Source organism: Juglans regia, chromosome 6 (assembly GCF_001411555.2).
Source record: "Juglans regia cultivar Chandler chromosome 6, Walnut 2.0, whole genome shotgun sequence".
Taxonomy (NCBI): domain Eukaryota; kingdom Viridiplantae; phylum Streptophyta; class Magnoliopsida; order Fagales; family Juglandaceae; genus Juglans; species Juglans regia.
Window position 1 is genome coordinate 22,158,481 of NC_049906.1, and position 15,577 is coordinate 22,174,057.

The 15,577-nt window shown below is 35.0% G+C and overlaps 1 protein-coding gene and 1 non-coding gene across 3 annotated transcripts; both read right to left on the minus strand.

Annotated features, from left to right (window-relative positions):
- Positions 1-474: 474 nt before the first annotated feature.
- Positions 475-9,577, minus strand: LOC108998350 (probable leucine-rich repeat receptor-like protein kinase At5g49770). Of its 2 annotated transcripts, XM_018974875.2 has the most exons (19): positions 9,305-9,577; positions 8,986-9,115; positions 7,283-7,354; positions 6,317-6,391; positions 6,155-6,226; positions 5,745-5,906; positions 5,508-5,582; positions 5,353-5,424; positions 5,163-5,231; positions 4,996-5,064; positions 4,820-4,894; positions 4,667-4,738; positions 4,460-4,594; positions 3,890-4,362; positions 3,659-3,811; positions 3,428-3,567; positions 3,120-3,339; positions 2,802-3,037; positions 475-1,170 (listed from the first exon to the last, which is right to left on the minus strand). In XM_018974875.2, exons 1-19 carry the CDS (start codon positions 9,381-9,383, stop codon positions 673-675), a joined length of 2,877 nt encoding a protein of 958 aa, XP_018830420.1. In that variant the 5' UTR covers positions 9,384-9,577; the 3' UTR covers positions 475-672. The 2 variants fall into 2 exon arrangements, with proteins under 2 accessions (XP_018830420.1, XP_018830423.1); XM_018974878.2 differs by lacking the exons at positions 8,986-9,115; positions 9,305-9,577 and adding an exon at positions 7,605-8,000.
- A 2,378-nt stretch (positions 9,578-11,955) lies between these two features.
- Positions 11,956-12,062, minus strand: LOC118348811. Its single transcript, XR_004801818.1, has one exon. It is a non-coding gene; the product is annotated as a small nucleolar RNA R71 (small nucleolar RNA).
- Positions 12,063-15,577: the final 3,515 nt, after the last annotated feature.

The window sequence follows — 15,577 nt, forward strand, 5'->3', positions numbered from 1 at the left end:
AGCTTATTCTTTGCTCGTTTGACTACTGAGTTTTGATATGTGTGGGTTTTTTTATTTTTCTAAGCATATTCTTCACCCCGCTTCCTTGCTTATTCCGAGTATTTGCATCTCTTACAGAACAAGATTATCTGTTTCTTATGTATAATGCTCAATTTAACTCACCGCAGATTGCAAAATCATCAAGCCGTACGTCTTATTTTTCTAGCTTCATCTTTGTCTCGAGGTTTTTGTTCAAGAAGGAGAACAATTTATTGTTTTACTAGTAAAATCCAAAAAGAAAATGAGGAAAACAAGTTGAATGTTGGTAACGTTGTACCATTTATATGCACACGGAAACCATAACTTGTTCCTCCTCTTATTATCATTTACAATAGTGTCTCTCTTCTAGTTTTCCTCATATTTTGTGCTTGAATGTTCCGGTTTTCATCAAAAGGTATTGAAAAATGACTGCACGACAATTGCACATTCCGTGACTGTATCTAGCATTACTATTTTTAGTAGTTTCTAACTGTAAACTGTCAATTTTTGGTAGTTTTGAGTGTGTAAACTGTAATGTATCCGTTACGATAGTTTGGAGTGCAAAATATGAAGCTCGCTCCTAGTAGTTTTAGGGTACAAAATTCACTTTTCTCTAAATTTAAGGGACATACAAGCTGCTAGTCATAAACCTAGCTACTTGGGTTCAAGTACTCTTGTTGAGACACTGTATGCACCACTATAATCAAAGGCATCAATGCTGCTAACATCCTTTTTGGGCCAAGGATTATTGTAAGGATGCTTAGAAGCATCAGTTGAAGCTCCAAAGTCAGTTGTAGATGTGTTTGTAGCCACCCCATCGTTTTGTAATATAGTTTCAAGTGCCTTTACTACTTCACTCATTGTTGGACGGTCTTCAGGTAAATCTTCAACGCTTTGCATACTAATTTCCAAGAATTGCCCAAGCCCTATAAGATTTGTTGTGTCTCTAATGGATGAATCAATCATATCCCGCAAGCCATAGTGCTCTTCATCATCCTTGTTCATCATCATTCTTACTTGGCGGACGATGAACTTTCTCTTCTCAATCGGTCGCTTGGCTGTTAGTAGTTCAAGCATAAACACTCCAAAGCTGTAAACATCACTCTTCGCAGTTAACTGTTGAGTCTGGTAATATTCAGGATCCAGATAACCCTGCAAGTAGAAGGCATTTTCTAAATATTAAAATCAAGAGAGGATCCCAATGAATGTAGAATCTAAAGTGTATTACACATACGTTTTTAATTTTATTGTAGGATTGGAAGGATCTGGCATGTACTTTGAATTTTACAATACCATGCATAAACAAGAAAATGAAATAATAAAAATGTACTTTGATCTAAGTTAATCTACCAATTTGGTTGTCTCAACCTCCTCAAAGATACTCCCTGTGAGGTCAAGACCTTGCAAATCTATTAACCACAATCATTATGCAGAAGTTAAATCCTTGACTATCGTAAAAGTACATGGTTCAATTGTGACAACACATTCACTAGCAGTAAGTTAACTTTGGTTAAGTGAACGTCAGAGGATCCTGTGAAGAATTAATATAGGAGCATAAATCCTAGAGCATCATGTTGATACAAAACAACTTTTCCATTTGGTTTTATATTAAATGCAAAAAAAATATATATATATAGAAAAAGATGTTACTGTTTCTCGCAATGTGTCATATTGAAGACCTCAATAGTTTGTAACACTCAAGCCCTGAAATTACAAAAGGGAAATCTCCCACTGGACAGGAGACTTACACAATCGTCTATTTTAAATGAAAGCCCTAAAGGGTTGCATTTCTTGACATACCAAGAAATCCTAGTGATAATAGGAACCCTAGCCCTGCTAGGAAACCCAACCACACTAGAAAGAAAACAAGAACAACCATACAAACGCTCCTGAGCCCATTGTCGACATCATAGGTCCAATTAAAGGGCTGACAACCCAGTAGAAGCCTAACTGATGAAATTAGGGCCCTCGCTCCTAAATCCCCAGCCAAGTTGTTCCTTTAACACTAGAACTTCTAATTCCCCCAAGGAAATCAAAGAAATCCCAACTCATGCTTGCCCAATAGCCCCATAATGCTAGGAAGCCTAATGCTACACAAACATGGAGTCCTAGCAGCCTTAGGACTTCAAGTTGCCTAATTTCTCAAATAGTGTAGGAATCTTATTTCAACAATCAAAATTCGAAAAATAATGCTGCTAGGAATTCCTAGCTAAACTAGGACTCCAAGTCCTAGTAGACATCAGTGAAACCTAGGAATCACAATCTCTATAAACAAGAGGTTGCATGCAACCCCTTCAAATTCATCGAACCCCAAGGATTTTCCAGAAACTCATCCCCTAACTCTAGGAAAGTGTCGTCAGTCTTAAATAAGAGAATAGGAAATTCTTCACCAACAAATACTCATTGTCATTGACTATAAAACAAATCATATAGTGGGATTACCATAATAAAGATGATGATAAGAACAACAATGATGCTAATAATAGTAAAATCTAAAAGAAAATATACGGTGGAAGCAGGCATGGCTTGCCTTTCACTTAAGTAGTTGGGCAGACTCCATTGTCTCTTAGTTAAGTCTGTCCATTACCACCGCCAACGGCCTTAAACCAGTTTATTTTCCACACACTCAGACTCATTTTCTCAGACTCATTAAAATGGTTTTACCATTGTAGAATCTTTTAAACATGGCTCACGTGTAGGTTTTTAAGAGTAGCAGCATTCTCTACCCTTGAGAGGTCAGGAGATGCTACACATGATATAATAGCGTGTATAGCAACACTTACCATCGTACCTTTGACTTGAGTTGAAACATGGCATGTCAAAGCATCTGATACTAGCTTAGACAAGCCAAAATCTGCAACCTTTGCGGTCAAATTTTCATCCAACAGAATATTCGTGGACTTAACATCTCTATGGATGATAGGAGGATTAGCAAGCTCATGTAGGTAAGCTAATCCTCTGGCTGAACCAAGAGCAACGTGGAGTCTTCTCTTCCAATCAAGATAAATGCCAGATTTTCCTACAATTCATATTTAGGCAAATAGTTTCCCATATATTAGACATTTGCAAAGAGGTAATTAAATTGATATGAATGCACGTACCTGATAAGCTATCTCTAATTGTTCCATTAGGCATAAATTCATAGACCAGCATCTGCTCTCCTTGTTCAAAACAAAAACCCACAAGACCAACAAGATTCTTGTGATGAACTCTGGAAAGTAATTCAATTTCAGTCTTGAACTCAAGTGCACCCTGCATTGATCCTTGTTGAGCCCTTTTGATAGCAACAACTTGTCCATCAGAAAGCATCCCTCTATAAACCTGGGGAGAACATAAAAACACGATCAACAAACAGTTCTTGGAAGCGAATTTTTGCAAAATTTGGACTCATGAATATTGAGACATTTACCTGGCCATACCCCCCAGAACCTATCACATTTCTCTCGGCAAAATTATTGGTGCATGTTTGGAGTTCATCATAAGAGAACAATCTTGCACCTTTTAACTGTGGTGCACCAGTGCTATCATTGCCACTTGATGCCCAAGTAGCTAGGATATGGAGAAATGGTTAGATACTTTTAGTCTTGAATTTGAACTATAACAATCAATTACAATAAAATTTATTTTACGTGTAAATTACCAAACAGTTCACTTGATCCAATGGCTTCTTCTGCACGTTTCTTTTGTCGAATGGCATATATCCCTACTCCCAGGAGCCCCAGTACCAAACTGGCACAAAAAATTCCAATCCCAACTATTACACCAGTGCTAATATAAGTTTTTCCACGTTTGGCTGAAGAAAAATTTCATTGTCAGATAGAGATATAATTTTCTCTCTCTCACATACACAGAGCAAAGATATGATTTGAACCTGGGAAAGCATAAGGATATGCCACGAAATAATAGGGTCCAAGCATATGAGGTAGCTTATGTTCTTGATAAGTCAAGGAGAACCCAATTCTCTGAATCTCTGATCGATTAAAGTATTTTCCGATTGATGGAAAGAGTGCCAATTGCATTTGAAGAGAGTCATCAGAATTGAATCTGGTATCTTGAATATAAACTGAACCCGGAAGGAGACTCAGGTTCACCCACAAGCTAATTTCCAGTAAATGAAATACAGTTACATTGGACAATTCCCTGAAAAGGGGTCCTCTAAAATATAATGTCCCTTCATATGGATAGGCGCATTCACAACTTTGAGGCTTGCACTTTTGATTAAGAGGACATAATGTACTTCCACAATTAGCCAGGCTAGTAGAATAGGGCTTTGTTGGTTGTTGCTGTTGATGGCAGTAAGAATCCTCCAATATAGTAGAGTGACACACTGGGTTTCCTACTAGTCTGAAGTACATCCAATTGACAAAGAAGGTTGATGGTCAGAATAAAATAAACAACAAATTTCGGAAATTGAAAAGTTTAGAGCCATGAGTTCACTCACATTAAGGAATCAAGGTAATTATTGCTCACAGTTACAGAAGAAATTTGGTTGTTTTGTAAATCAACAAGCTTTAGTTGTGGGCTGATGTTTTCACCCATGTCCAATGTGGCATTAAATATGTTGTTTTTCAATTTCCTGAGAATTGAAATCAAGTATGAGTTATCAAACTGTCAGTTTATTTGATATACCAATAATATACCAACTTACACTTGCTGTATTTGTGGAAAGCTAAACAGTTCTTGTGGTACAGGCCCTTGAAGTGATCCATATTCCATAATCCTGCGCACCAATCGCATATAGGTATTGCTAAAATTTGAGGAAGTTTGTAGAATTCTCATCTGTGAAAGATTGAAGACTTACAGTGTGGTGAGTGATGATAAGGCTGAGAACCACGTTGGAGCTTCTGATGGCTCAAATGAGTTATTACTAAGGTCCCTGGCAAAATAAACCATCATACAAAGTTCATCAGTGCATACAAAGAAGAAATTACTAAAAATGAAATTGGCAATTGCAAGCAACACCATGCATCTACTTACAAGTAATTGAGATTCTTCATTTGAGTTAAGTCTGGTAATGCGCCAGTCAGATTATTTTTCGCTAAATTCCTAAGATGATATCAAGGAGAAAGCTGATAACCACCAGTATATATGATTATACGAAAAAAAACATCACCACTATATAAATGTTGTGAAAAAGTACCCACAATTCAACGATATTTGTTAGGTTGCTGAGATCTGGGACACTTCCTGTCAGAGCATTTCTGTCAAGCCGACTGTTGCAAATTGGAATAGTTTTAATTCTCAAGAACAGTACCAGAGAGTGGACATGTACTGAAAATTACGGTTAGTTGAATAACACCAATGTGTCATTAAACTAGGGTGTATTTTACTCACAGAACTTCAAGACTTTGTACAAGTCCTAATGTTGGCGGGATACTTCCAGAAAGTTGATTTCCATTAAATAATCTGTCTTTCAAGAAAGCATTTAGAAGTAGAAGAATTGAATGCATGCATGAAAATAAACCAGCTAATAGTTGGTATCAACTTACATGTGTATCAAACTCATATTAGAGCTGAATAGTTTGCCTGGAATGGGACCTGAAAGGTGGTTCTTATTGAAATGGCTGCAAATTTGAAGACATGATCACATTATTCTGCTTTTATGGAGGCAATAATCAACATTTTGTATCCTTAACATATTCAAATTCTTGCACTTATCTTAATAATAGATTGAACCCAAGCCGTATAATTGGAAAAAAAAAAAAAAAAAAAAAAGATAAACTCACAAGTGTTTAGCCTCCAAAAGAAGGTCCAAGCCTGGGGCTGTGGAGGTTGATATTGGGAGAGGTCCAGTCAACATATTATCCGCGATGTCTAGCCAGTAGAGTTTGGAGAGTTTACCCAAAGATGGAGGTATCTTTCCAGTTAAGTTGTTTGAATTGAGAGCCCTGAGAGGGAGAGAGTATTGCATAAAGTACAAAAGTGCTAATTATTAGGTACTCTCGAAATATATATGGACACGCGGTACTCATTTTGTGATAGAGTGCCGTACCAATCAAAATTAAGGCCTACATAAAAAATTATAATTATATGGCATATTGTGATAAAATTGAGTATCACGTCATTCTTGGAGATAGATAAAAAATACTGGCATTGTGATTCATGTAGTGATCTTATAAGCATTGGAAGAACTTACAAGAAGTAGAGTTCTGAAAGATTTCCCAATTCATCTGGAATGTCACCACTGAAGGTGCAACCAGCTAGGAGTCTGAAACATGAAAGACAAAAATGTATATATATGCTTCTCACTGTTGATGGATAGGAAATAGGAAATTACAGCTTGCTTATTGGATCTTACAGGATAGTTAGCTTTTTCAAATTCCCTAGCCGTGGAGAGAGGGAACCTGTGAGCCTGCGGTTATGTGATAGGTCCCTGAAATTTAATAATGTTAGTAGCACTTCAAGGCACATATATTGCACATGCCCAACAAGCCATTAAGAGAGAGAGAAAAATATGCATTAATTCAGACATTTGGAGTATGCAGTTATTTCAATTTTTTTGAGAAGAGAAAGGAAGGGCTAAAAGACTTTCCAGTATTTTTTTTTTTTATTGAAACGAATAAACCTATTTGCAGGTGTAATTTTTACACCCTCAATTCACCATTAAATTGGGTCTCGCAATAATAATAATAAAAATTATGTTTTATCTATTTTAGAATTTGAACTATATATGATCTTTGGGAATCAGGCGTAGGCATGCAGTTTATGGACCTAAGTTTGGATGATAGTCTTTCGTCATGGAAATTGAAATGGATATATCTAAAACATTGATTGCTGGATTCTGAGTGGGAACATCGGAGACTAATGGTTTTTGGCAGCCTGTGGTGTATGAAGAAGTCCTTGCTTCTTGCACCAAGTGTAGACAACAAGGATACCCAGCAGGTGTTTGTCGAAATGACTCTAAGAATACTCTGTTGGCTAGAAGACCAAAACCCATAGAGAAAGTCCAGAATATGCACTACGTTGTTAAAAATTCACAGGCTAACCAGAATGACAGCATTAAACCTGTGAATCATGAGGCTATTAATCAGGACAATACGCTACTATCCGAAAAATCTTGAAGGACAACAACACCAGGTGGCTAGGCAAGGTACGATGGTGCAAGTAGAACATAGCTTGGCAAAGGAAAGTGAAGGGCCTGTTAATGAATCGGCCTATAGCAAGTGGTTTACTGACAAACCAATTTTACAAGTAGCAAAACTCTTTTCATTAAGAATATGCATGTGTTTTCATTTAAAGAAAAAGAAATTAGAATAATACTTACAATGATGTCAATTCAGTGAGTTCCCCAATGTCACCTTCAAGCTTCCCTTCAAGGTCCATCGTTGATAATTTCCTGAAGAGGTTTAAAAACAACGGAATCCACAAAATAAGGTGTAACATACGGGTCCTAAATTAAGGCTTAGAATTTTAGTATTATTATTATTATTATTATTATTTTAGTAATTATTTTATCAGATCAGTTTTGAGATAAATCCTCATTTCCCCACAACAGTCCCTCCATCAAACAAAGAATTCTCACGGCCAGAACCTCCCCCACGTGAAAACCAAATTTCCTACACAGATAGCCGAGACACCATTCTCACCAACCCAGGCAGCCACCTCGCCGGAAAACACCACAGAATCTGCCGACCCAACCTCCTGAACTCAGACGCACGTCCCTCCTCCCTCGGTAAGCCACGTCGACCACTCCCTCCCTCTGCCTTGCCGATTCTCAGTGTGAAGCACCAAACTAATTTCTCCTCTCCCTATGTCGCATCACCATGTTCAAAGGGAGCCTCCATTTGTGCCGCCGTGACTCCCAGCCAGCCACCCAGACCCTTCGTCGCAGTTGGTTCTCCTCTCTCTCGGTGAGCATCGCGCGATCATCCCCTCCCATGAGCCTCCGTGCTTCTTTTATTTCTTTTGTTTCAGCCTTTCCCAAAAAGCCCATTTCATTATTATTGATTTTACAGAAATGCACTTAAACCATTGTTTTGTGAGTTGTGCTATACAGAAGATTCAGACTCTACACACCACTTTAAAACATGTGATTTTACTCTTTTATCCTCATATTTCATATTTTAATAAATATGAAATATGAGGATAAAAGAGTAAAATCACATGTTTTAAAGTGATGTGCAGGAATGTGAGTCTTATGTCTAGAATTTTTCTTGTTTTGTAGGCTTCCGTAAGGCGTAAATACTCTTGACGAAACTTTTTGGGGTAATTACATTTTTACCCTACAGTGTCTATGACAGATTTTGGACTGTTTTGAATTCATAGATGAGATGAGATGATTTTAGATGAAAAATAAAAATTAAAAAAAATATTATTAGAATATTATTATTGTTTTAAGATTTGAAAAGTTGAATTGTTTATTATATTTTGTGTGAAAATTTGAGAAAGTTAAAATTATGAGATGGGATGAAACATTTTCGAAATTCAAAAGGAACAATGTTTTATGAGATAGCTTATGTGCTTGATAACTCTCATCTCATATCAACTCATCTCATCTTCATGACATGTGTCATTTTAATATATAGCTAAATATTTTAGTTTATGATATGTGTTAAATTCGGTAGAATGCTATGACACGTTTTCTAGAAATTTAGTAAAGTCTAGTACTTGTATAAGTAACGAGCTAGGAAGTAGGATTCAAGAAGTAGTGCTAAAAGGTAAGTAGCATGATCATATATTCTGATTTTGCATGAAAATATGTGATGTTACCTGTGCTACGCTACGAGCCAATTTAAAATTAGTCCCTTTTCATGAACCTCGATGAATTACAATGATATGCTTGTGAATAAGACTATTGATACTGTGTTGATACAAATTGTTGTTGGATGGATGAGATGTTATGAAAATCACATGTATGCCATATAATGTTTAGATCATGATATGCCATATGCCTATGCTATGCTCTATTTTGTAAGACTCGTGTTAATATATCATGTTAATGTTATGTAATAGGGGGAAGATGTTTACAAGACAGTAACCCTAGAATTGTTGTTGCAAGTAACTCCATCCCAAACGGGTAATCCACAGGGATCCTCAGAATACCCCCAGCTTGGTGGTGTGTTTTTCCACGCGGCCTTCAGGGCGTTGAGTACTGCAACTGCATGCACCATGGTAAAATGTTTAATTATCAACTAATAATCTCAAGATGGATCACTTTTAGCATTAGAAAAATGATAAATGGACTAGTTAACTTGCTGATCATGCATGTATTTTATTTTATTTTAAGAATATATATATATATATATATACACACACACACATGGCAGCGTGGTGATCTGTTACATACCATCATGAGGATCAGTAAATGAGTCGATGAAGTGAATTCCTGAAAGAAACAAAACCAGAAAGAGCAGCTGCAACTTCATGCCGATCGATCGACTTCCTGCACGTTAATCTCTCTCTTTCTCTCTCTCACAGCTCGATGATCTATCTCTTCTTTCTCTGTGTGCGGGTGCGCTTAATAAGTATCTCACCACACATTCCTATATCAAAGAAGAGATAAAGTCTACGTACAGGTCTTCGTCTTAATTTTTCTTCTTCGTGGAAGACGGTTCAGTTTGAATGGAGAAATATGATCAACTCCTCCCTTCTTATCCCATTCTATTATTGTAATTTTTATAAAATTTTATATAAAATATAATAAATAATTTAATTTTTTCAAAATTTAAAATAATAATAATATTAAAAACTAATATTCTAATAATTTTATTCAACTTTTAACTTTCATCTCAACTCATCTAATCTCAACTCACTATCCAAACTTAGGCTGCGCTTTGATGTTGAGTTGAGTTAAGTTAAGATGATAAAATATTGTTATAATATTATTTTTTAATATTATTATTATTTTAGAATTTGAAAAAATTGAATTATTTATTATAATTTGTGTTAAAATTTGAAAAAATTATAATAATAGGTTGATATGGGTTTAAGATCCAAACGTACCCGTAACCTAACTCACTCATCCCCCTGCTCAATACTAGACCAACGCATGATGATACTGTAAGTCACTCCTTGATGACTAATATTTTCGATGCTTGATAAGTGTAACTTTTACATGATTTTTATTACTCTTTTACTTATTAAAATTGTTAGTTTTCCTTTATTTATTTTTATTTGACTTGATTTTTATTTATTTTTCTTTATTTGCTTGTGTTTAAAGGAATGAGAAGTTTAAGTGCAAAAGAATGGCATTTTGGTACATTTAAAAAAGGAAACAAATGGGTTTAACGTAATCCTGAATTGGAAGCGTCTCTAGAAAGTTTTGAATATTCTCACCATATCTCTCGTGTTAGAGATCAGATTGACCTGATTCAAAAGGTGTTGGCAAGCTAACTTAACGGTCTACAATTGTTTCTGAAATAGAGTTGTTGTAATTCCCACATTTTCCAAGCAAAAAATGGCCCGCAATCTAAGCCTAAAAATATGCAGAATTGACAGCACGGATTGGGGATTGATTTTTTTTCTTTATGAGGATGGCTTCAACAAAAAAAGGAGAGCATCAAAAGTCTATGACTTGACTTTGGAGGGGAGCTGCCGACATCAAGGAAGAGCCAGATTTTTGAGTTTTATTTTTTATTTTTTAATTATTCCATATCTCTTTCAATTGCTGGATATTAAACTAAGTTCTCTTTTCTAGGGCTTCAATGTAGCCCAACTATGATTATATGAATCTTTCTTTAATTGAATTAATTTAGTATTTGTTTCATGTTGTTGAGTAGTTCATTCTGGACTTAATGCTTGTGAATGATTGATCACCGTTTACATGATTTATGATTCAATTTGAGATTGAGAAGTGATAATTGTTTCAGCCTATGTTTGAGATACCATAAGGAATCCGTAGGATAGAGATATTTATGGACTTGCGTAATCTTTATGAGGATTTTTTTGTTCTTAATGAATTTTGACATGTTTAGAATTTTAAAAGAGATGTAAAAAATTTGCTTGCTGGGATATTTTGTTAATGTTTGAGAAAGATTAATGAATAAATTAGAGAGACTTGATTATTAGCAATAGGAAATAATTATAATTAATTCAAATAAAGAATTCGCATAGGATTAGTTATGGTGAATCGGAAACCCTAGAATTGTTTTTATTATCTCTAAAACCTTAAGTTTTATTCTCTTTTCCTTTTAATTTATTTTTGTCAAGCACTTTAGTTTAATTTAGGTGTTAAAATCTTTAAAATTTTGATTTTATTTCCAAATAGTAAATAATTTGGTAAATTTCAATACTCAACAGCATAATTAGTCATTGTGGGTTCTACACTTTTTTCTTTAAAACTTTACTACTTGTTATGATTTGTGCACTTGCGATTTCAACCAACAAGTTTTTGGCACCATTGCTGGGGTTTAATTATTTGTTATTGATATTGATACTAGCTAGATTGTTACTAATTTGGATTTTTTTATTTTTCAAGATTTAGAAATGTATGCCCTGATCTAAACCATTAGAGTCTATATTTTTTTTATCCCGAGATTGAGAGAACTTTACATCGAATTAATAGAAAAAAGAAGCAAGAAGTCACCACATCTGTCATCACTATGGTAGATCAACGGAATGGAGAGGCCACTAGGGCTTTAAGGGACTATGCTATACCCTCGGTTAATGGGGCTACATCAACCATAAGGAGGCCGGCTATACAAGCTAGTAATTTCAAGATTAAGACATATATAATTCAAATGATACAACAAACTGTTTTGTTTGGGGGGCTATCGCAGGAGGATTCTAATGTTCTTATCGCAAATTTTCTAGAGCTTTGGGACACCGTCAAGCACAATGGAGTGACGGATAATGCTATTTGGTTGAGACTTTTCCCTTTTTCACTTAAAGAAAAAAGCAAAAACCTGGCTGAATTCTCTACCACCTGGTGTCATTACGACTTGGGAGGAGTTAGCACAAAAAATTTTGGCAAAGTATTTCCCTCCAGCCAAGACAACAAAGCTAAGGAATGATATTACCACATTCACTTAATTTGAGAATGAATCTTTGTATGAAGCATGGGAGAGGTACAAAGATTTAATGCGAAAGTGTCCTCATCATGACCTTCTGACATGGCTTCAAGTCCAAACATTCTACAATGGTTTGGAAGCTACAAGCAGGTCCATGGTTGATCTAGTAGTTGGAGGGGCTTTAATGAGTAAAACTCATGAAGCAGCTTATGAACTTTTGGAGGAATGCCAAGAAAGGTGGCTGGAATTTTTGAACTTGATTCTACTACCACATTAGCAGCACAAATGACAACTTTATCTAAACAACTAGGTAAAATGAATATTAATGCTATTCAAACTAATGTTGTGTGTGATTATTGTGCAGGAAATCACTCAAGTATCGATTTCCAAGTGAGGAATCCTTTTGCTCAATCAAATTCTAGACAAGCTAATTACGTGTCCAATTTTCAACGTCAAAACAATTTTTATTCAAACACGTTCAATCCCAAATGGCAAAATCACCCAAATTTTTCATGGAGCAACAATCAAGGGGCAGCTAGACCACCTCAAAATTTTCTACAACAAGAAAAGAAGCTGATACTTGAGGAGATGTTCATGCAATACATGCAAAAGATAGATTTGGCAATCCAAAACAATTCAGCTTTGATTCGTAATCTTGAGGCTCAAATTGGTCAGCTTTCAAACATTCTTACAGAGAGGACAGTGGGAACTTTGCCGAGCAATACCGTTACCAATGCTAAGGAACATGTCAAAGCAACAACATTGAGAAGTGGCAGGACAATTTAGCCACAAACAGCAAGTACCGAGCAAGATAAGGTTAGAAATCATGTGGAGTCCGAGCCAAAGATGGAGGAATTGGAGCAGCAAGTGGCCGACCAGTAAGCTAGAAATTCTAAGGAGAATAAAGAAGCTTCAAAACCCATGAATTTATGGAAGTTTACATTTGAAACTAATTCTCCTTCAATTTATGATCTGTCAATTCATTTTCCTCAAAGACTTAAAAAAAATAAGTTTGATAATCAATTCTCTAAATTTCTTAGTATTTTTAAGCAATTGCATATTAATATTCTTCTTATTGAAGCTTTGGAGCAAATGCCTAAATATGCTAATCTTTTTAAAGATATTTTATCAAACAAGTGGAAGTTGGAAGAGCATGAGACAGTAATGTTAACTGAAGAGAAGAGAGTAGCGCAATTTACAACAGAAGTTGCCTTCTAAATTCAAAGATCCAAGGAGTTTTACAATTCCTTGCACTATAGGAAGTTTTTATTTTGATAAAGTTTTATGTGATTTACGAGTAAATATTAATCTTATGCCTTTTTCAGTTTTCAGGAAGTTAGGTCTTGGAGAAGCCAAGCCTACTACGGTCTCTTTACAATTGGTGGATAGGTCTATCAAGCACTCGAGAGGACTCGTTAAAGACGTTTTGGTGAAGGTGGACAAGTTTATTTTTCGGCTAATTTTATTGTGCTAGACATGGAGGGGGAGGATAAGGAAATACCTTTGATTTTGGGGCGACCTTTTCTTGCTACAGGGAAAATTTTAATTGATCTCTAACAAGGGAAACTTATTTTGAGGGTTGATGATGAGCAGGTTACTTTTGATGTATTTAAGGCTATGGATTCTTCTTCCGAAGTACACTCTTGTTTCAAATTAGTGACTAAGACTTAGTGGTAGTGTAACACCTGGGCTCAGCCTGAGTCTGCTTTGTAAATATTTTTGGGCTCGTGTATGAAAAATTCATTTGAGATTTAAACGAATAATTTCAGAGCAAGTTACGGGCCCAAATTTTATTTTGGCAGAGTATGAACTTCATGGGGCTCAATGATTGGATAAAGGCAAAATTAATAATTCGCAAACCAAGGGGCCATAATAATTAGAACTTGGCCCAATAATTTTTTTTTTCTCTAAACATCAAAGATATTATTGCACAAGAGATTTGTTTTGGACATAAGTATTATGGCCCAAGTTATTTATCAAGTCTAAGCCCATTAACATGTCCAATTCCAAGCACACTAGAGTCACAATTTTGGAGTTCCCTTTGTGACAAAAATTTCCTTAAAACACTGTCTTATATATATATATATATATATATATATATATTGATCCATGGATGTAAATCACAGCGCACTTTCTACTTAAATTTCCATTAAGCACGACGAGGCCACCACAACACTCATCATGCACATCCCCACGTGTCCAAGAAGCAAGCACGACAGCAAGCTTTCCACCGCCTGGATTTTTCTTTCGGTGAAACAAATATTTCACGTCATTACTCAGCTCAAATGAAAACCGAATACCACCTTAAATTTTTCCCCCATAAACCACAACAACCCACGAACCACCTTAAATTAACCTCACCAAAGTCAAGCCCTTCACATACGTCAAGCACCTGTCCCCTCCGCATGCAATCACCTCTCTATGTGAGTTTGAGATTTTTCCATTGTTGCTAACCACCACCACGCGAAACCAGGATCTCCCTGCGACCTCCTCCACGAAATCTTTTGCACCGTAGCCCACTGCACCACCACCCAATGTGCTGAGACCTCCCTCGCAAAACAGAAATCGTCGGATCACTGCCTTAAAACCTCTACCTTACACCACCATCGCCCAAGCTACCACTGCACGTTTAAGAGGCCCCTGCTTTTACTTCTCAAAACAGAGGAATTTTTGTCTCCATCGAGTGCCTCAAACCTAGGGGTGTAATTTTGAACTGAAAAACCGGTCCGGACCATACCGGTTTTGAACCGGTCCGGGACCAGTTCTTATAATGTAAAAACCAGCCGGTTCCGGTCCGGTTCCGGTTTTGAGATTTTTTGGCCCGGACCGGACCGGTTAATTAAAAATATATATAAAAAAATAATATTTATATTATTGTATATATAAGTTTTATATATTATGTATAATTATAAATTTTTATGTGAAATTTTTATATATAATATATATAATTAATAATTATATATATATGAAATAATATCATATATGAAATAATTTCTTATTATAATTTATAAATTATTACATAAAATGTTAATACTAAATCACTAAAAGTTTATAACTAATACTAATATTAAATATATAGTTTATAACTAATACTAATATATAACTTATAACTTATAACTATACCAATAGTCTAATATATAATAGTTATAGACTATTTAACTATTTAACTAATACTAATAGACTAATAGTCTAATATAAACTATATATTATAGTTATACTTATAATTAATACTAAAAGTTTTTACTAAAATTTTATAACTAATACTAATATATAACTATACTAATAGGCTAATATTAATACTATTATATAGTCTAATATATTATATAGCTATACTAATATACAAGTCTATGACTATTTAACTAATAGTCTAATACTAATAGTTTAATATAGACTATAGACTATAGTTATACTTATACTAATATAGTTATACTAAATCACTATAACTAGTACTAATATATAACTATATTAATATGCTAATATTAATATTATTATATAGTCTAATATACTATTAGCTATACTAATATATAAGTCTATAACTATTTAACTAATATTAATAGTTTAATATAGACTATAGTTATAGTTATACTAATATAGTTATACTAAATCACCAT